Source organism: Cryptotermes secundus, unplaced genomic scaffold (assembly GCF_002891405.2).
Source record: "Cryptotermes secundus unplaced genomic scaffold, Csec_1.0 scaffold122, whole genome shotgun sequence".
Classification (NCBI taxonomy): domain Eukaryota; kingdom Metazoa; phylum Arthropoda; class Insecta; order Blattodea; family Kalotermitidae; genus Cryptotermes; species Cryptotermes secundus.
In genome coordinates this window covers 583328-606389 of record NW_019738954.1, presented here as the reverse complement: position 1 = coordinate 606389, position 23062 = coordinate 583328, and the positions used below count along the sequence as shown (strand labels likewise).

The window sequence follows — 23062 nt, the reverse complement described above, 5'->3', positions numbered from 1 at the left end:
CTTGCTGCCACTGTGGTCACTCGCTGTGTTAAGGGCATATCTCAGAAATTCAGGCTCATTGGGAATAAATACAACAGTGGGACTATTTTCAAAACCAGGTTTACTCATTTTAGTATTTCTGTAAAAACTAGATATTCAGGATACAAGATGTTTTATCTATAACATCACCTGGTGAATATGGCAGGAGTAACATTGGTGAGACGGATAGGCTGGCTTAGAGTGGGTCGCAAAAATACTAGTGTACCATGCTTATTGATTGTAGGAGTAGTGGTTAGGTGATTTATTATTAATGTTGATTCAATTCTTGGGTTGTTACACCGTATGGATGTAGGTGATGTTGCCAAAGTTTCTGATATCTATGCTATCTCGATCTTCACGGTTTACCCCGAAGATGGAGGCAGCATGTACCTTCGAAACATCGCAAATATCGCACATGTCCACACACTGTAACGACCAAACAACAGACCCAGTACCAGTATGATGAAGGTCGCCGTATAAACTGGTATAAGGCCGGGGTTTTACAAATGGAATCAAATAAAGTCTTCTTCTATTCCTGTTGCTCCAACTTGGAGCATAGGACATCCTTGAAATGCTCGTTTCACTTCAGATTCTTAATCTAAGACAGTCGGTAGGACTCCTTGGATGGGGGGCCAACCCGTCTCAAGGCCGCTACCTAACACAGACACAGAATAAACGCAGATATCCATACCTTAAGTGGGATTCGAACCCACAATCCCAGTGTTCGAGCGAGCGAAAGTATGTCATGTCTTAGACCATGCGGCCACTGTGATCGGCAATCCAGTAAAGTAAACCTACTTAAAAATAGAAGTCTAAACGTCTAGTGTGACCAGTCTGATGAACCAACACGAGTGGAATTTTCTTCCTTTGTGTACCGCTTACCATTAAGTCGGTAAGTTAGAGGACAGTTCGGTTTAGCCTGTTTTCTATATTTTTGGTGGTCGTCTGGTGCAATTTCCTCTTTTTTGTATCACGTTGATCTGTTTTCTTGCCTCTTATAGTAGATATTTTTTTTGCCTCTTATAGGAGATAATTTTGCCAGTTGTCTATCCCTGTAGTGAGTCTGGAACGGGGTCCACTCAGCCTCCTGAGGATAATTGAGGAGCTACTTCGAGGAAATGGCGGATCCGGTCTAGAAAACCGAAATTAACGGCCGTGGGGATTCGTTGTGCTGACCACATGACACTTTCTCTTATCTACCGATGACAATGTTTGACGTTAACAGATAACTGTCTGCTACCGCTGTCTTTAAGGCGTTTTATAGTAACCGTATGGTGGATTTTTATTCTTCCTATAGGTGAGTTCAGAATTTCTTTTCTTATAGTTCATTTTTTTTCCTTGGCACTACAGCCCCAGTGGGCCTAGGCCTACCTCCATGAACTTCTCCGTTCACTTCGGTTTTTCTAGATCTTACACATTCGGTAGGATTCCTTGGGCGGGTGATCAGCTCGTCGCAAGGCCTCTACCTGTACACAAACACAGAAAAACGCACACACACAAACTAAACATCCATGCTCTGAGTGGGATTCGAACCCACGATCCCGGTTTCCAAGCGAGCAGAGACAGTACATGCCTTAGACCGCTCGGCTACCGTGACCGGCCGTTCATAATTTTTACTGAAATTTTTTCTTATCTCCCGCTGTTGAATTTTGGTATCAGCGAAGTACATTATCCGCTTAAACAAGGACAGAGAATAGCTCCTTCTCATGGAATACCGAGTATTTATTTTCTTTTATGCATGCTACGAAAACAGACCCAGTTTCCGCAACCTTTTTAAGAAATTCACGGCAATCGTTAATGTTCAAAATAATCGTCGTGCTTTTTATATAAGCGTTTATGTATGTACCTGGAGGTCGAAACATATAGTGGATTTTTAAATCAAAACATTAGGCACCGCAGAGTTAGGCTGATAATCTTATTAATGTGTGTATCTTATTTCATTTTATTTTATGTCACTGGGAATAACACTAGATACTCCACGTGTTTATTAACTTTCTCCACTGACTGTCTATATTGAATATAAAAACTGGCCTAAGTTGGCACCGATGTCAGACTGCCTGCCTGTTTGCTTGCTTGGTTTATTTTGGACACCGCGCAGTTTCAATCGTTCTCCCGCACACCACACACCATCCCCCTACATGACCGCACATCGCGGTGTTACGCGTGCTTTCCTGCTGAACTCTTTGGATGTTAGGGATAACTTTGTGATACTGACATTTCTCCAAATCCAAATCTTCTGGAGGTGAATAATGGACAGACTACCTAGAGTGAGATAAGGCAAAGGTAAAGTTGTCCCTGTGCTTATCTAATTAAGCAATACGCCATGAAGGCGTATGGGGGGTGGATTTATGGATTCGCATTTTCTTGGCCTTCGACACTAGCTGGAGACGAGTGGTCAGCTTCACGCCCCGGCCGCTTTACTCCCGGGGAAAGAGCCCCCTGTACCCATTGGATAGGAGGTTGAGTGGACCCCAGAGCCGGTCTGGACAACGTGGAGAAGAGAAAATTCTTGATCCTATCGGGACTCGAACTCCGACCCTTCGATCGTTCATCCCGTTGCTAGTCGCTATACCGTCTGAGCTATCCCGGCTCCTGGAGTACATAGCAAAAGCTACTTAAAACGGAATTCCAACGAATATGAGTATTTTCTTGGTTTCAGACAGGTTTCTGTTAACTTAATGTACCTCCCTAGAAGTTTAATATTTCACGATACAAATTCAATATTTTCGCATACTTATGTCGCAAATTCACGAGTATTATCCACGCATTGCTGCGTATTAGAAAATATCTGTTTTTTATTTTCCTTCGTCTTCTTGTCCAGTAAAAGAAAAAAAAACAAGTTGTCCTTATGCTTAATTAAGCACCACGTCATGAAGACGTATGGGGGAGTCGAGGTATAGATCCACAATTCTTCACCTCGGCGCTAGATGGAATTGAGTGGTCAGCTTCACGCCCCAAGCGCTTTGCCTCGGGAAGGAGCAACCGGTACCCATTTGATAGGCCCCAGAGCCGGTATGAACGCTGTGAAGTAGAGAAAAGGCTCTTGCCCCTGCTGGGAATCAAACCCAGGTCGTCCTGCCCACAGCTTGTTTCTATACAAATTGAGCTATCCCAGCTCCTCTTCTTATCCAGTAATCCACTAAAGTATTCTGTACGTATACTGCTGACGGCTGAACATAAATCTGTTTGATATAAATTCCTTCTAAAACGCATGTCTCTTATGCACGTCGAAGCAAAATTGTATGAATAAAAAGCAATGTCTAACAGTCTATCAGTACTGAGCCCGTTATGAGTCCAACGGAAAATGTTTAAAAACAACAAAAATACTCAACCTTTATAACTTAGCGGTGTTCTAAAAATACAACTCCTNGCCCGTTATGAGTCCAACGGAAAATGTTTAAAAACAACAAAAATACAACTACAGCTACAATAAGCATATACATTAAGCAGTACTGCTATCTAGAAATATTTCTTTTTGGTAGTTAGTTAGTTAGTTAGTTATTGGGGAGGGTGGGTTTCTCCATGCACTAAGACCAGTATTGGTCCGTTGTTCTCCCCTCTATGATATTCTACCAGTCTCTATAACCTACCGATATTGGTGCGTGCCATCAGTCCCGACCGAGCCAGCGAGTTCGGTCTCTACTGGCTTGGCGGTATCTATAATGCTTCCGCCATCTGTCAGAGGCGTTAGAGACTACTGTTGGGCGGGAAATGTCCTTCAATTTAGCTCAGTGACCTCCTTTGGAGATATGAGGTTCTTTTACGTGCCGTAAAGCTACGACACGGGACCCACGGCTTAAATTCCCTCCCGGAGGACTTGTTCCCTGAATTTTCCGCCCTTAAAAATTCCACGACCTCCGCCGGGTTTGAACCCGCATACCACGAGTCATGAGGTGGGAACGTTACCTCTAGACTAAGGAGGCCGCTTTTCTTTTTGGTAACTATGGGCACTGTAATATTGACTGAGTATACCTTCCCTGGTGTCACCTTCTGAGCCTGCTCGTAACTACTTGCTAACATTCAAAAGAACATATATAATACCTAATTGACGACATAAAATCGTAACCTCACATTACGTTTCACAGTGAATTCTGCAGACCAGAGAATTTTTCCGGCGAAAGTAAATGTCCTTTTAATGAAAGCTGTACATTAATAATGATTTTTAAAATGATTTGAATTATAAATAAAAAAGGTATTAAGTACATATCATATGAGTTGCCCTTCCTCCCCCAAAACCGAGACTGAATGTCAACTACACAACTAATCAGCGATCAGTGTGTCTGTATTTCACGCCTATAGTTACTCGGCTTCTAATGTTGCCATATATTATGTCTTAAAACTATACGTATAGTTTCATAACATGACGAAACATAGCTATGTTTTTTCTGTGATCATAAATACAGACGTTGAAACCAAGTGATTTGCGTCTTTATTACGGACATACTCGAGTCTGAAGAAATTCCTTGGATTAGTTTCATCATTCTGACTTGTCGGTACGTAACCCGCGAGCCCATATCTTGAATACTCGTACAGCATTATGGTTTTGAAGTTCAGATAAGCAGCACGCGATCATGTGACTTTGTTCCAACGAGATTTCATTTCTTTTTGCTTCGCGAGCTGTGTGCTGCAGTATAAATGATGAATTAATTCCCTCCTATTAAGGAACCCGACAGTTCGTGCCGTGTTCACAGTGTCTCGCAGTTGTGCTCTGTATTAAGCTAGTTCAGATTAAGTTTCCTTTTTCAAAATCTGTTCCCGTAGGATCCGTTCAGTAATGCTTTCCCATCCACACATAATTTCGCCACCAAAATACAGCATACCAGCAGCATAAAATTCTTTGAGCTGCTGTCGGAAACAGGCGGTGACTTCCCTTTCTTCAGCTTCATCATCAGAAAAATGTTCAGCCGAAAGATGATGTTTAAGAGGGCCGAATAAATGGAAGTCGCTTGGAGCAAGTTCGGGGCTATACAGAGGATGCTCGAGGACTTCCAACTTGAAATTTCGCAGCGTCTCATTTGTCTTGTTGGCAGTACGGGGACGCGCGTTGTCATGTAAGAGCAACACGCCTTTGGTGAGGAGTCCTGGTCGCTATAGCCCCGATCTTGCTCCAAGTGACTTCCATTTGTTCGGCCCTCTTAAACATCATCTTTCGGCTGAACATTTTCCCGATGATGAACTGTAGAAAGGGAAGTCCCCGCCTGGTTCCGACAGCAGCCCAAAGAACTTTATGCTGCTGGTTCTCAGGGGCTTGTGAAACAATGGGAGAAGTGCCTCAATGTACAGGGAGATTATGTTGAGAAATAAAAGCATTTTTCAAATTAGTACTCTTATTTGTTTAAGTTCTATATTCATTTGTAACTTACCTACGTACTTCAAATTATACAGCATGTGTATTTTATGGTTCCATCCAACTTCTATTAATGACAATTTTCTTCCTGTTGGGGTACTTAGCGAGATACTCCCCAAATGTATTTAGGCCCTTAAGGAGAGTGGTCCTTAAAATTGAGAAAATCTAAACCACAGTGAATGTCAATCCTGCTTTACCAAGTTCAGTGGAAATGTGCCCAGTAGTTCGGTCGCTGTTACTTGCGGACAGACGAACGTGACCAAGCTAATACGTTCTTTTTGATAGCTTGAAAGAGGAACTGTTCACTGAAGCCTGTACGCGATGTGAGCGCACAGGGGACCCCGTGTATACATTTTTGTGCCGAAGTACAATTGTGTACGTGCTCGTGTCTTTAAGAGAGTGTGTGATCTGCACGCAGGTCACAGATTCCAATAGCCACCTCAACTGAGCATTTCACTAGCACTTTCCAGTGCTCGTGGTCAACTTTGGAGCTTTAGAACAAAGATCTGGGCGTCTTAATATAATTTTAGACGGCGACGCCTTATATTTGTGAAATATGGCCGAACCAAAATTTAAATTCTGTTATTTCTGTTACTGGAATATGTTAACTAAATAAATCAGAAAAGATGGAATAGAACATATCATAACATATTTAAAACTATTTGAAAGTCAAAGGAAATTATTAGATTTGCACGATTATCTCTCTCGGCCCTGGTATTTTGGGCCGCAATGCCCACCACCACAGTAAAGTTCTTCTTCTGATGTTATTACAAAGATATTTTATTCCAAGAGACATATTCCTAGATTTGTTTTAATCTTCCTGTCTGTTCCTTTGTCTGTAAGTAGACATTGTCAATGCTAGCTATTTGCCCACTGCATCACTTGTCACTCCTATACTGCTGTAAGATAACTTCACAATGACGAAGTCCCTTATTTCAACAGTCTGATGTAATTTCTCATAACGTTGTGGTCACTACTAATTTGAAGGAACTGTACTGGGGGTCACATCAAGGCCCGCAAATACTGTGCTAGGAGCCACAGTATGATTCAGAGATGGCTGGTGTTGAATAGTAGAGTGCAGGACCAAGTCGGAAAGGAGTCTTAGAGGCTCTGGTTTATTTTGCTACAGTCTTGGTTGCCTTGATAACTGTTTAGTTAAGCTTCTACATTGGACCCACGACCCCAGTCCTGCATTCTCTCTGTTAACTAGCTCACAACACCGTACGTGCTTACTCTAACACCGCCCGCAGTCTGCGTTTTCCTCACGGGACTGGCTTCATTGTAACGAAGTATACAGGAAATATTGCGATCGTAACAGAGCCCGTCTCGAGAAAGTAATAATAATTACGTTTTAGATAACTCTGAATCCGAAAAGAAACGTGTCTCTTTAATTCTGAAGAAGTTAGATCAGTTTAAATTCGGGGGAATGTCTGCTAACATTCAGCTGGTAATCTTTCATCTGCTAACTGAAATATCTGAACAGTAAAATATACAAAATTTCAATTGTACCTCTTATAAGTCTGTGTGGATGTGCAGCTTGGTATCTCACTTTAAAGGAAAGATCATAGGTTGAAGATTCTCAGCGTTCTGAAGACGATGTTTGTACCTGTTAGAGATGAAGTAGCAGGAGACTAGATAAAAAAAAAACAAAGTCTCTGGTTTTAGTCCGCAGGCGAACTATACCGACCGAGCGACCGGCGCTTGACGGCGAAGTTAGTGCCATCTTTATCGGATAGAGGGTGTAGCGTGGTCAGCTTAACGAATCCCCAATGCCGTTAATTTCGGATTTCTAGGAGAATATATACAATTACAAAAACGGGGCGTCTTGTTACCTTGGCAACTCGAGTCAGAAGTCCGTCTCTCATGCCATCCCATACCTACGCTACAGTTTTCCGCGTATTAAACAAGTAAATCGGACAAAGTAAAATGAGATATTCGTTCTGTGTTTCTTTGTATAAAGTTAAAATCAGTACACAATTGGGACGTCGCGTCTTGTATGCCCGCCTTACAGAAAAAGAATTGGGTTAAGTCTGGTATTGCCAGACCTCAGTAATAGCTATTCAGTGAATCTTGCTTTGGTTTGATTGATCATACTTGAACTTTACACAAAGAACTAGAATTTAATATATTTTAAAAATGTAGCTTATTATACAAAATGTTTTTCTTTATAAAACAAAAAATAAAGCTTATTAAGATTTGCAGATATTATGGATGGTATTGTACCGTTGTAAGATGGATACTTAAAGAAACACACGGCAGAATATCTTCTCAGCATTACAGACATATTTGTATCGCATCTAACGTGACGTAATTAACTAGTAGCATCCGTTTTTGTTGCTGGAAAATTGCATAGATACTTTGCGTAGTTACTTTAACGCAACCCATTTAAAGGTTCTTTCTTTCATTCCTCTCGCTCCAACTTTGGAGCATAGGGCTGATTTCTCAGTTTCACTGATCTTTTTACAGACGGTAAGACCCCTTGGACGGGTGATCAGCTTGTCGCAAGGTCTCTACCTAAACACAGGACAACACAAACACAGAATAAACGCATACACACACCAAACATCCATGCCTTTTGTGGGATTCGAACCCACGATAACGGCTTCCGAGCGAGCGAAGACAGTCCATGCCTTAGACCGCTCGGCTACCGTGACCGGCATTTTGAAGATTAAGAGGACATAATCCACAAACTTAGCTTCCAGCAATTCATGTTTCCTTCCAGGAATGTGACGCCACGTGGCTACCATCACGACAAATGAGAGTACAAACCTCCCCAAATCTGTCAAATTGAAGTTAAAAACTTGTATCGTGTATCTAGAAGACACAGAAATATATGAATCTGCACAGCAGCAGCAGTGTGATCTTTACTACATCCTGGAAGCAGAACACTGCTTTCCACTTATGGAAGTCAGTCAGCTCAGCCACAAATCTAGGTCTTGTTTCTTGTACGCAGTATCTATCTGTGGAGGGCAACATGGAGATTGCGATGTACTCGTAGTCAGAACAGGACGAGGATGAAACGCAGGTTGGGGAAATAGGCGCAGGAGTAAAACGAGACAGAGACAAACGTAACTAGGTACGGTGAACGATGGATGAGAATGAGGACATGGGGAATAAGGAGTATAAATTGGAGCAGGAAGAGATGAAATATTAAGAAAAATAGGACAGAAGAAAGAACATAAGCAGTAGAATAATAAGAATAAGGATGAAGGAGCATAGAAGCAGTACGATGAGCATGAAGAGCGGGGTAGTAGGAACAAAAATAACAGGAGAACAATGGAAATTGACGAAATAATAGGAGAAAGAGAAGAATGACGATCACATTGGCCGCGCGGTCAAAGGCATGAATCGTCTTCGTCCACTTGAAAGTTGGAATCTTGGGTCCGAATCCCACTCTAGGCAAGGATGTCTGTATGAGTTTATTCTGCGTCTGTGTTGCTCTACGTATATATATAGCGGCTGTGCGACCGGCTGATCCCTCGTCCAAGGAGCCCTACTGACTGTATACGATTAAGAAACGGGGAATAAAGCGGGCACGGTCCAAAAGCCATAGAAAGAGAAGAAAGAAAGACGATACAAATAATGAACATTGGGAGCAGAGAAAGAAAAAGGATGAATTAATAGCTGGAAGAGAAAAAAAGAGGTAAATATGATGGGTATAAAGAGTGGGGTGGAAGAGTAATAAAAAATAAAACTCCGTGATTTTAGTCCGCAAGCGAACTATACCGACCGAGCGACCGCCGCTTGTCGGCGAAGTTTTAGTGACAACTTTTTGCGGATAGAGGGTGTCGCGTGGTCAGCGCAACGAATCCCCACGGCCGTTAATTTCGGTTTTCTAGACCGGAGCCGCTATTTCCTTGAAATAGCTCCCCAGTTATCATCACGAGGCTGAGTGGACCCCGTTTCTGACCAACTACTACTTCTCCGAAAAAATCTGGTAGCGCCGGGAATCGAACCTGGACTTCTGGATCTGTAGCCAGGAACGCTGACCACTAGACCACAGAGGCGGTCGAGAGAAGAGTAATATGGAAACTAAAATGGAACTGAGAAAGAATAGGGTTAGGATAACAGCGAATAAACATAAGTAATAGAATAGGGAAAATAATAACCGTAGATAGAGAGAAGAACGGGGGAATGGCAGTAAAGAGTGGATCGAAAGAATTTCTCCTCCCTGTCGACTCCTTGTCGCATTGGTCTCCTTTCCAAGAGAACTGAGAGAAAAAAAATATTTATATGAAAAGGAACAGAAAAGGGAAAATGAGGTGGGATATCTTTTTCTCTGTAGTTTTGGTCACATAATTAATATCCTGCAACATAGGCTGATGAAGAGGATGAGTAAGAAAGGATGCGACCACAATTCCATCGTTTTGCTGCGAGGACTTGGGGTGACGGGCTGGATAATGGTGGCTCGGAACTCGTGGACTGCGACGCCCGTCTATATGGCGACTCCTCGAGGTGGATATTGAATATTGATGATGGTACTATTGAGGATCTGTCATCTGTTGCATACAGTCTGTAGAAGGCTGTACTGACGTGGGAGGGGCCACACAATGGCGGCGGTCTGCCTGGAGCGTCTCTCGTCACACACGCACAGAGCAGCGTCGCGACGACGTTCCTCAACATGTCTCATTTATCTTCGAATCTCCACGCATTTTATTCTGTAGACATGCTACGAGCTGCCTTATATATGCATTGATATCTGCTTGACCCACAGCTCGGGCCAGTGAACGGGTCAATGCACCAGATGCCCGATCTAAGTACCAAATTTATATAGTGACCCACTCACTCATGGAGCCGAGACCTTCTTGAGAAGCTGCCAGTTGTGCAGCTACTCAACAACTTCCCAGCATTACCGTGTTCACAAGAGCCCTCTACTGGTACCTATCCTGGGCCAGATCAATCCAATCCTTACCATACCAGCCTATCTCTCTAAGATCCATTTTAATATTGTTCGCCCACCTACGTCTGGATCTTTCCAGTGGTCTTCTTCCTTCTGGCTTTCCCACAAAAGCCCTATATGCATTCCTCCTCTTCCCCATTCGTGCTACATGCCCAGTCCATCTGATCCTCTTTGACTAGATCATTCTAATTATACGTGGATAAGAGTACAAGTGCCGGTCACGGTAGCCGAGCGGTCTAAGGCATGTACTGTCTTCGCTCGCTTGGAAACCGGGATCGTGGGTTCGAATCCCACTCAGGGCATGGATGTTTAGTTTGTGTGTGTGCGTTTTTCTGTGTTTGTCTACAGGTAGAGGCCTTGCGACGAGCTGATTACTCGCCCAAGGAGTCCTACCGAATGTCTAAGATCTAGAAAAACCGAAGTGAACGGAGAAGTTCATGGAGGTAGGCCCCACTGGGGCTGTAATGCCAAGGGGGGGGGGAAAGAGGACAAGTTCTGAAGCTCCTCATTATGCAGTTTTCTTCACCCTCCTGTCACTTCATCTCTTCGGTCCAAATATTCTCCTCAGCACCCTGTTCTCAAACACCCTGAGTCTATGTTCCTCCCTTGAAGTTAGAGACCAGGTTTCACACCCATACAGAACCACAGGCATAATTATAGTTTCGTATATCCTCATTTTTATGTTTTTATACAGCAGACGAGAAGACAAAAGGTTCTGAACTGAATGGTAGCAAGCATTACCCGAATTCAGTCTCCTCTTAATTTCCTCCTCAATCATGTTTTGATTTGTTGTCGTCGTTCCCAAATATCTGAGCTGTACCACATTTTCAAAATTTACGAAGAATTGCAAGAAGCCTCGAACCTGGCCGGATTCATTTGTACAGTGACCAGGACAGGTCTTGTCAACCGTCGCTGTGCATAATTGAAGAGAGACCAACGCATTCATAAAGGGTTAATCAGCGAAAATTTACGCCGCACGCAGAATAATGTTTTAAATTTCATGCCTTTATTTTTCTCTCTTTATTTCCCTGTTGCGTATAAATTGACTAATGCTGTAATTTACTGTGAGATTTACGCCCACAGTTCCTATAAGAATATAATGAGAAACGTGAAGGGGGACAGAGAGATGGTTGTCGCCATGTACTCGTGTTCTCGACCCAATTTTTCGCGTGTTATACGCCATCAATCTGTGATTTCATTATGGCGCCTTCGTCACACTGTTTTACTTATAAGTACCTAGCTAAGAGATGGAAAGCCCTTGAATGCTTCTGTTGTTCATTTTAATGAATTTTTGGATGAAAAACAAAAGGGATTGTGATGGTCCAAAAATAAATACAAGTTTAGTACAACAATTTTATGTCCTGTGACAGGACCATTAAATTATTTTTTTATAATTGGAATCCATGAAATGCTACTCCATATGTACTGACAGACTTATGTTCAGTACTTTATGAACTCAGTATCGGAGTATGAACATTCTTATTCTATATTTCAACATAAATAAATACATCAATTACATAAATAAATAAGTAAAAAAACAAGTAAAGCAAAGCTATCCCTGTACCAGGCCGTGAAGGCCCATAGGGTTGTGAGACGTTGAGGATCCCACACTATCTAGACAATCGGCTCAAAATGGCGGTAAGGTTGTCAGCCTTACGCGCCGGCCGCGCTTTACTCCCCAGGAAAATTATTTAATTAATTCCTGGTACTCATTTCTGTTAGAGGCTAAGTCGATCTCAGGGCTATAGTGCGGCTGGAAGGATTAGGTCATTTGAAGAAGATTCCAATGACCGCATCGGGACTTGAACCCGCGACCTTCCGGCTTGTAGCATAGTACCTCAACCAACGACGCTACCCTGTGCCCCCCAATAAATAAATAAGAGATTTTGATTACAGCGTTTAAGATTGAAATAAACTTAAAATACTGATAAAAATATTTCAGAACTTAAGTTATGAGACAATTCTTGAATATGCAGGCCCTTTTATGGCTTTACAGACTTCAAGCAGTCTGCTGAACAGAAATTTTTGTGTTATAAGATACATATATAGATTACGTACATACCACAGAAGCTCAAATGCTTCGGTACGATTCCGTGTTGAGGTTTCCATTTGAAAGTAGAAAATTTTCAAGAGTGTGATACGCAAAAAAATGTATATTTTTCGAGGGTTGAATGTTTAGAACGTAATTTTTCTTTCGAGGTAACATCAGTTGGACCTCTGCCTCTGACAGTGGATAGTGCCTGAGAAAATTGAAGGGCATTCTTATTTGGAATGAATATTCTCAGTAAGAATGACCAAAAATAGACTTACTGTTTTCTGGTCTTGTATCGGAGACTACAGTGACCCTCGCAGTCATGTTAGCGTCCGCTCCAATGACGCTCTTTGCTTCACATCGGTACACACCCGCGTCCTCGGGCCTCACCTTTGGAATCACAAGTGTGGACCGCCTCCTGCGAAACAACATTATCCCTCATTATTAATTCAGTCGTGGCTCAAAATCTTCTGTAAATTATATCTGATGTTTCTTGAAGAAACTTCCTTTTATAGCTAGGTAATACTTTGTAGTCACTGTGCTTCGTTTTCGCAAGGTAAACCCTACCGCGCTGCAATCTAGGCTCGGATGCAGGCTATTTCTAATATCCATATTAATAATATATTCACAACTAGGCCTCCGTTTATTAAGTTATCTCGTCCCATGAGGCGTTTCAACACAATGCCTCGTGCATGCTTGCATGATTTTAGAGCCTTCCCAGTCAAAAAAGATTATCCTAAGAATGGGGCGTGCTGTAGCGTAGTTGGCTGAGGCACTATGCTACAGGCAGGAACGCCGCGGGTTCGATTCCCGATGTCACTGGATTTTTTCAACTGACCTAATCCTTCCAACCACACTATGGCCCTTAGGTCGACTCAGCTACAAACAGAAATGAGTGCCAGGAATCTTCCTGAGAGGTAAAGAGCTGTCAGCGCGTAAGGCTGACAACCTCACCGCCATCTATGATGCGATTGTCTAGAAAATGTGGGATCCTCTATGTCTCTCAACCCAATGGGCCTCCACGATTTGTTACAGGGATAGCTTTACCTTTCTTTACTCTTAGAATATTACGCGAAGAGTACAAATTATGCATCTGTTATGTAATTTTCTCCCTTACACTATAATTCGTTCCTTCCCTTGAACAAATATACTTTGTTCTAGAACATATTCATTGTCTGTTCTTCCCTCAGATTTGAGAGACTAGGTTTCACACCCAGCACAGAATTCTGTATGTCTATATTTTATACTGATATTTGGAAAAATAATATTAGACGAGAGCATAAGCCGTGCTGAATTGAACTGTTGAATGTGTTTACCGAACTTGAGCAAGAAATTACATCTTTAGAATATTGTCAATCAGCAATGACAGTATTGGAACATCAAACATTGGTGTTTCAGAGGAATTAACTGTATTCATTGACCCACAGTATTACAAATGTTAATACTAGATTACAGAGTATACCTTTAATACAGTGAACTGAACATTCATACCAAAGTAATATCAACATTTATGTAATAATATGACGATGTGCAATTTACAGTGTGCATTTCCCATTACTTAAGTTATAAAACAGCGTGGAAGTGGTTGGAGAACGTTAAGTATGCCTTCATCGCAAAAGACTAGTTGTCCGATATTTCATTGTTCAAAATGGAAGGCGGTGCCTTTACATTTGCGTCTTGTGCTTCCCTGCTGTGACAGCAAAATATATACAGGTACAGTGTAACTTCTGCAAGAAAACCACCGAACGTTTAGCCCATAAGTTGTCTTTTACAGGGGCGGCTTCGAGTAGGGGGTGGATGGGTGAGAATTGGGTAGTACAGTAAACACCGTACATGTGTCTTGCGCAACAACCTATTGCACGAGTGTATTGCCCTTAATATTACTTTACTTGACTAGCAGATACAATAGGCAACTTCAGTGAAGTGCTTATAATTAAATAAAAACATACATAGGCATGTACATGTGTATTATATACATTATTCCATTGGTCTGTTGGCTTTAAATCATGTCTAATGAAACTTGGTATACAGTTTTAATTTGTTTTTTACAGCTGCGTTCTCAACTTTATCCTCAATTACTTTTATAATGTATAAAAGTCGAGTTCGTACCTTACAGGAAACACATTACGTCTCCGCTACAAAAACCAGCCGGTTAATGCTGTTTAGGGAAATAGTCTCTGTTTATTATGAGAACAGTACGGACCACACAAGTACACTCTGTGGGCAGAGTGCAGAGTTTAGTATGTTAAAGCAGGTGACACATGTAGGATCCACTGGGATTTGAAGGGTTAACACAGAATGGCGGGAGATGGGTGGTTTCAGGTGTGTTGCTCTTCACAGCATTGGCGAGTGCAGAGGCCAGGGATGGGAAGTCCCGTTGAGATGGTCGGCATAGGCACTGGGCGGGTTTATGGATGATTTCTGAATAGTGGGTTGCACTACACTAAGACGGCCTAAAACGCAATCCATGTCACACAAATGTAGTCTTTCTGGGAAGTCTCGTTATATTAATTTAGAATCATGTTGATGTAACGAGATGTACGAGTATGAATCCTGGTTGACCAGTCTCCCTGCCTAAATAGACACTCTTGTTTCCACATATTGGTAGGTTTTAGCATAGTGGAAATGTGAGTTCGGACTAGCCCGCAATGTGCGAGCTTAAATGTTGCGTTTACTTACCACAGAAAATGAAACCATTACATATTAACCATGGCCAAAAATAATGGCTAAGCCGGAAGATAATCTTCACATGCCATCTCCGATATTTATTAAGTTAATGGAAAACAATGAATGGACATTTCTACAGATAATTCAGAATCTTTGGTCTTTTGAGTTAGTAAACGAGTCAGAAACAAAACTGTGATCAGCTTTATGAATAACACAGGCTCAATTATCATTTGCTTTGGAGCCTAATGGTTTTGAGACGTAAAACAAATGGATTAAAAGGTACCAACTTCCTTAAAAAATTGTGGGATAAGGGGATAATATTTCTGAGCAATGTAAACAATGAAAGCTATAAAAAACATTACTTTAATATTCATGTTCTCTCGATCATAAAACGGGCTGAGATATTACGAAAGAAAGTAAACAGATTTGAGGCTTTCACGGCTGTGACTATGAAGAAAGCAGTCTTCTGGGATTTGGCACCGTGTATATGTGGTGTTAACCGACGTTTCGGAGGAACGTATCGCCTCCACCTTCAGGGTAGAAAAAAAAATATATAAGAAATCTTCTACCCTTAAGATGGAGGCGATACGTTCCTCCGAAACGTCGGTTAACACCACATATACACCGTGCCAAATCCCAGAAGACTGCTTTCTTCAAAGTAAACAGAGTTCGTCAGAATTGTCAGTGGCTTGGTCATGTAATGAAACACCGGCCAACTGCAAGAGGGGCCCGCGGCACAGCTCAAGCGGTTAGTCACTGGCTTCCCACCGCGGCGGCCCGGGTTCGGTCAAGTGGGATTTGTGGTGGACAAAGTGGCGCTGGGGCAGGTTTTCTCCGAGTAGTTCGGTTTCCACTGCCAATCTTCATTCCACCAATTGCTCCACAATCACCCTCACCTATCATCTGGGGCCGGTACATTAGCCCAGAAGTGGCCGCAATACAAGGGACTCAGTCCCACCCCACTAGCAATAAAAAAAACTGCAAGAGGGAACCAAGGACGATCGATGACGTCATTACTGGCCTAAACGATTCACGAAGTGGCATAATCACTTTATTTTAGATAATGATGCAGATTATCATATTTTAAAGGTGTTCATGCATTTTCTGTATGGAAATCGTTCAAGAGTTTAAAGGTTGAAAGCTTTAACAGTGCGAGTTTCTCCGTTTTAACAAAGAATTCATGTTACGGTTATGCATGAAAGAAACCATAACTGAGAAAAGGTCCGAACATAACCATGTAACGTTGTTTTTATTTTTAAATCTCATGGTTTGATATACATCCGTATAGGACAAGATAGGACAACCTACCAATTACAAACGTGCGATCCGCCATTTCGGTGCACGCGAACTTGACAGGTTTTAAAAATAATATTAGTACTTAAGTAAGAGTTAGATCCTTTGTCTGTACTGACGCGAAACAGCTATATGGGCCAGAATGTATGAAGGAGGTCTTTATCTTGGCGTTGACAAATATAAAGTAGGTCTGGTGATATGGCAAATGAATTTCACAAAACTATGCATCATTATATCGAACTCACCAGTACATTAACTTACCGATAGAAGAATCTGAATCTTGATTCGTCAAGCCAGGGAACTCACTAAGGCAAATACCACATGGAACTCACCAGGAACTCAACCTAGAAAGGAAGAGAGAAAACTCACCAGGATATGGAACTCAAGCTAAGTCACCCATCAGAGCAGGAACTTTTTCTTACAGGCAAGGAACTCACCAAGGTGAGTGAAATGGGCAGAACTTACCCCAGCAAAGGACAAGGAACTCATTAAAGTTAAATTTATGAAAGAGAATGTTGATGTTAATAAGTAATGATGTCGCTTCCTTGTCCATACTTTCTGATCGCGTTTTCAGAAGTTTCAGAGTTCCTTGTCATATTCTGAACAATTTATCTTGGTGAATTCCATGTTGCAGCGATCCTTGTATCTGAGAGTTGCCGTAGGGTGAATTCTTTAACCTGGTGAGGTTTCTTTTTGAAGGCCATTCGCCTAGGACATCCCTTGGGGCTGAAGTTAAATCTCTGTATGGTGAGTTCCCTGTCTGAGGATCGTCTCACACAATGTGATAACTTGATCAAATTAAGACCTGTTGCATAAACAGCATGTATTTCCCGTATCATGTATGACTGTATTCACCAATACAAAACTACCGTGTCGGACTTTGTCTGTTGCCCTAGTTATATTTTTAATTATATGTTTCGAAGCTGGTTCTGCTTCCGTCATCAGGCTAGTTATGTTTAACGGGCTCGATTGAGTGGGATCCTTTCCTCTCTTTACACCTGACGACGGAAGAACTAGCTTCCGAAACGTTTTATAATTTAAATACCATAGCTAAGGCAGCATAATATTATAATTTTAACTGTCGCAAGCCTTTTTAGGATTGTACTCGTATTCGCTGTCTCAAATGAAACCGTTGTCTTTATTAGCCTACTGTAATAGACGCTGCCTAAATGAGTACAGGTGAAGGTAAAGGTAAAATCATTCCTCTGCTTAATTAATTAAGAACCACGTCATGGACGCCTATGTGGAAGTGGAGGTACAGGTCCACTCTTCTTAACCTAAACACCAGAAGAGAGTGAATGGTGAGCTTCATGCCTCTGCTGCTTTACTCCGGGGAAACATCCGCCGGTACCCATTGTCTAGGAGGCTTGGCGGACCCTAGAGCCGGTCTGGACATTAATGTTTTTATGGATGTTACCTTCTGGGAACATTGTACTTTTTAACAGTAACATTTTTTCATGTGGTAAAGTTTACTACGCCGGTCACGATAGCCGAGCGTTCTAAGGCATGTACTGTCTTCACTCGCTTGGAAACCGGGATCGTGGGTTCGAATCCCGCTCAGGGCATGTATATTTAGTTTGTGTGTGTGCGTTTTTCTGTGCTTGTTTACACGTAGAGGCCTTGCGACGAGCTGATCACCCGTCCAAGGAGTCCTACCGAATGTGTAAGATCTAGAAAAACCGAAAGTGAACAGAGAAGTTCATGGAGGTAGGCCTAGGCCCACTGGGGCTGTAGTGCCAAGGGGAGGAAAAAAGTTTACTACTCTAACTCCATTATCATTGCTAATTTCATGCAAACTCTCATTCCCAATCGTTGGTTTGAAAATGTCTTCCCTCCATTCTTCGGCATTGAAACCTCCTAATAAAATTTTCATGTGGCATTTAGGAAATTTATCAAGTACAATTCTTCGTAGAACCTGTCCCTTATATAATCAACTTTATCTTCTGTTGAGGCATGAACATTCATAACGATTATATCACACAGCGACCTCTTAGTATTATGTATGACATCCTATCACTTACTAATTCTACTCTCTTAACTGCTAATATGATTCTCTTCTATAGTGATCTGTACGGTGTGAAAATTAGCCATAGTCTTGTAGTTGCTTGTAGTTAGGAACTGTAAGTCGTCAGTAAACCCAATCTGCAATCGAAAACCCCGTCTGTAGTCACTCATACACGTGACAATACATTTTGTACTGGGCAGTTGTGAAGCTTAATGGACTACTGAACATCGCGCCAGTGTGGGGAGATGAAACAAATAGTGCACAAAAAAAACATGTTTCAAGATGACTTGTGTTGCTTTTGGATTGATTATATCTGGCACGCAATAGATGCAGCCTGCTTCTATTTGTAACATGTCCCAGTTCAGTTCCGTTCAGTGTATTGGGGTGGTTACATCTTCGCTAGGCACCGCCTGGGTTCCATAAGCTGAGAATGAAAAGCAATGTTCATAATTCTAGGATGCGTCTGAAAGCTTTTTTTTACACTGTTTTCAGAATTTACTAATTCTTATCTGAAAAATAAGATGGTTCATTCAAACCAGTTAAACGACAGGTCTACGATTTACTTTTTTTTCCCGACTTGATCATGTGGAACAAACTTCCCTTACTGATGTCTAATTAAATGCGTCTATCGAAAAGATGAACGATTTGTTGACCTTAACTTACTCATGGAGCTGAGCCCTTCTTGAGGAACCGACAATTCTGCAGCTACTCGACAATTTCCCAGCATTTTATGTTACCCGAAGGTTCATTACCGTGTTCACAAGAGCCCTCCAGTGGTCCTTATCCCGAGCCAGATCAATCCAATCCATACAATCCCATCCGATCTCTCTAAGATCAATTTTAATATTGTCCACCCACCTACGCCTTGGTCTTCCGAGTGGTCTCTTTCCTTCTGGCTTTCCCACCAATATCCTATATGTATTCCTCTTCTCCCCCATTCGTGCTACATGCCATGCCCATCTTATCCTCCTTGATTTGATCATTCTAATTATCAGGGCCCGGATTTTGATGACATGTCATCTTTTTTCCTTGTATCATATTCGATGCCCGTAAATATGTATATCCCGGAGATGGGCTGCTGGTTACAGAAGTGTAATTTTTATAGGTAATTCTTTGGTCATTTTTCGTCATTTGTAAGCTGTTATGTTATTTCTTTCGGGTTTGGAGTGCTTACTGAGCTACTGAATGTAATAGCAGAACAAAGAATTCTTGAACGTTCCCTGACTTCTGTTTAATTATGTGGAATACTGTAAGACTTATTGTAAGGGTGTATTTAGGTAGTTACGCTTGTGGTGCGTTCAGAAATGCATGAAGTCTTCATTTAAAGTGTTCGTTATTTTTGTCGAATTTTAACCCAGGTCAGGTCAAGTGGGCTTTATGGCGGACGAAGTGGCACTGCGGCGGATTTTCCTCAGTACTTCTATTTCCCATGCCAGTTATTTTGCCATCAGCTGCTCCACGTTCATCAAATTTTTATATGCTAAGAAAAATGTCTCATCTCCTCAGAGCTGGAACTGATGTGTGAGTAGGTGATTAAAGACATATGGCTTGCCCTCCCTGAACGTTAAACGCTAATTTTTCGTGGCATGGAAATGGTTAATTTTCCTATCATCGACGCCACAGTCTCGATACTGACGTCTTTAACTGACTTGAAAAATAACCGTATTTGTAAGGTATTGACAAATATTACTAGAACTCCTCAATATCAAAATGAAAGCCCGTTCAGCTGTTATCGAGTTGTTACATGCTATAGACGGACAGACTGAGGGAACTTAATGTCCACTCTACAGGAATCCGAATTCGCACTAGAATTTTGACGTCTGTTACAACATATATGCGACACGTCGTCCGGCCAAGATAGTCGCTCTAACAGCTTCAAACAGAAATGAGTACCAGGAATCTTCCTGGTGGTAAAGAGTGTCCGGCGCGCAAGGCTGACAACCTCACCGTCATCTGTGGGCCTCCACGGCCTGTTCCAGAGATAGCTTTAGCAAACAGCAACACAAGCAGGGAACTTCACAAGGAGGCGGTTATTCAGTATATAAATTTGGTGAGTAAGGCTTAACAAATGTAAATACAGCGTTGTGGAAAAGAAAAGGAACACGCCTATATTTATACACGATGTCCCGGGAGGAAAGGTCAGTATTCTGAGAGTCATAATATCGACAATTCTAAGCAAACAGTGTTTATGTACATATTTCCTATTCCGAACGGTTTCTGAGGTAGAGCTCTTTCACTGTACAGTTCCAGAATTGTTGAAAAGAAATAGATATTACATGCTGTTTCTAATACCGGTATTTATTGTTCAAGTGGAATAGTTGGTAAAATTTATCTAATATAATCTGTTTTCTGGCATGTACTGTCTTCGCTCGCTTGGAAACCGGGATGGTGGGTTCGAATCCCACTCAGGGCATGGATGTTTGTGTGCGTTTTTCTGTGTTTGTGAACAGGTAGAGGCCTTGCGACTAGTTGATCACCCGCCCAAGGAGTCCTACCGAATGTGTAAGATCTAGAAAACCCGAAGTGAACGGAGAAGTTCATGGAGGTAGGCCTAGGCTCACTGGGGCTTTAGTGTCAAGGAAAATAAATCCGTTTTCTAAAATTCCACCGTAAACATCAGTGTACTTTGCAACTCGTGTGAGGACAACATATCAGCATATTCGGTAATTGTGAAGTGTGCGGCATTTTTCACAGCACTCCTACAATGTCACTATCAACAGTCACAACGGCAAATTGACGCTTGACGGCGATTCGTATACGGGAGGCAAAGACATTATAGGGCGCCAAATCTAAACTGCTCTACAGTGAAACAGCTCTTTCTCAGAAACCGTTCGGAACAGGACACATGTATATATATACTTTTTTTTTGCTTATAATGGCCGATACTATGACTTCCCAGAATACTGACCTTTCTGCTTGGGACATTCAGTATATGCGGTTGCCCATTATTTGGTGAAACAGATGACAATTTAAAAAGAAGACGTATTTAACTGAAATTAATAATGTAACAATTTTACATGAACGGTTTTGTTGCTGAAATGTTAAGGCTGTCTTCAAAGAGGAAGAATGAGCGATATGTAAGACTGGGGTAGGAGGCAAGTGACAACACGCAGTTATAAAAGCTGTATGGCGAAGAGCTAAGAGGAACAGCGAAAAAAACACTGAAAAGATTATTTAAAGTTAGTAAAAAGTAACGTCCCTATGCTTCGCTAATTAACCACTGCGCCATGAAGATGTACGGTGGAGTGGACGTATAGATCCACGTTTCTTTGACCTCGGCACTAGCTGGAGGTGAGTGGTTAGCTTCACGCCCCGGCCGCTTTACCTCCGGGTAAAGAACCCCCGATACCAATTGGATAGAACCCAGAGCTGGTCTGGAGGACGTGGAGAAGAAAAATTTCTTGATCCCTCCGGGACTCGAACTCCGACTCCTGGGTCATCCAGGTCGTAGCCAGTCGCTATATCGACTGCGCTATCCCGGCTCAAATTTGAAGTCAGTAGAGGAACTAAATGCCCGATCCGTGAAGATAGAACGAAAAATAAGAAACCAGTAATTTAGAAAAATCCACGCAATCTTCGTGGTAATATAATTGAGACGTTGATGCCATCAGAAAATGCAACACCTTTTATGACACGCGCTTTCATATTTTGTCAGACTATGTGACTTGTTTGACAAACGATAAAGTACTAGATGTAGTGCTGAATCCAAGTGCACACGTGCCCCAAGCCATATGGGCCTCCCACTGCTAAGGGGAGGATGAGATGTCACTTGCCCACAACACGTGCCAGAGTTTCTATATACGTTACATGCACCGGGTAATTAACACTTTACGACAGCCAACTGCAAGTATGCCACTTGTCTCGCCTCGTCTCGCTGCGCAGCGCCGGGTCTGATCTGGCGCGCTTACGCCGAACGTGGAGTTGTAGCAGCGCTGGGAGCGCTGGGAAGCGCCGGCCTCCAATTTCAGTCCCGAGACTGCTCGCCCGTGTTCCTCAGTATCTTAAATGAGACGGCTGCTGATTGTTCAGTGTGTTACCCTTTTCATCATTTATTGTCATCTCATGATTCAGCGGAAGTGTCGTAAAATAACCCAAGAAGCAAGAAGGAAATTTACATAAAGCGAGTTTTGTATGAGCCGATCACAGTGGCTGCGGGGTCTAAGGCATGAACAGTCTTCGCCCGCTGAAACCCTGGGGTCCTGGGTTCGAATCCCACTCGAGGCATAGATGTCCGTATGTGCTTTTATTCTATGTTTGTGTTATGTTGTGTAGGTAGCGGCTTTGCGACGGGCTGGTCCCCGTCAAAGGTGTACTACCGACTGTGTATACCATTAAGAAACTGAAAAACGGCCAAGGCCCAACAAATGGCTGTAGAGCCATAGATAGATAGATAGATAGATAGACAGATAGATAGAATTTTATATGAAGGCTGAAATATGGAACGTAGCTTTTCTCGAGAAAGATTTCAACCATTTGGTTTAAATTGAATACAGTGGCCAATTTTGTGGACATTATTCACTGGAAGAATTCTAATTTCTCCGTGTCGTCCGAACCGGTTCTGTAGTCCACCCAGCCTCCTGTACAATGGGTACCGAGGGTTCTTTCCCCGGGGTAAAGCGGTCAGGATGTGAAGCTGACCACTTACCTCCAAATAGTGCCGAGGTCAAGAGATTCTGACCTATACATCTACTCTCCCATACGTCTTCATGCCGTAGTGCTTAATTAGTTAAGCACAGGGACGACTTTTACCTTTTTTTTTTTTCCTTGGCACTACAGTCCCAGTGGGCCTAGGCCTACCTC

The 23062-nt window shown here is 42.2% G+C and overlaps 2 protein-coding genes across 18 annotated transcripts in view; one reads left to right on the top strand and one right to left on the bottom strand.

Annotated features, from left to right (window-relative positions):
• Positions 1–23062, top strand: part of LOC111871353 (ubiquitin-like-conjugating enzyme ATG10) — a 647673-nt gene that overhangs the window by 64311 nt on the left and 560300 nt on the right. The gene's annotated exons all lie outside the window — the stretch shown is intronic.
• The window catches only part of LOC111871351 (protein vein), a 330532-nt gene that overhangs the window by 40901 nt on the left and 266569 nt on the right, over positions 1–23062 (bottom strand). For all 7 annotated transcript variants that reach the window (XR_004513760.1, XR_004513761.1, XR_004513762.1 and 4 more), the window contains exon 3: positions 12576–12715. Coding sequence is in view for 3 of the 7 variants with exons in the window: in XM_033754221.1 (XP_033610112.1) it covers positions 12576–12715 (140 nt within the window). In the remaining 4 variants the exon portion in view is untranslated. The remainder of the gene's footprint in view (positions 1–12575; positions 12716–23062) is intronic.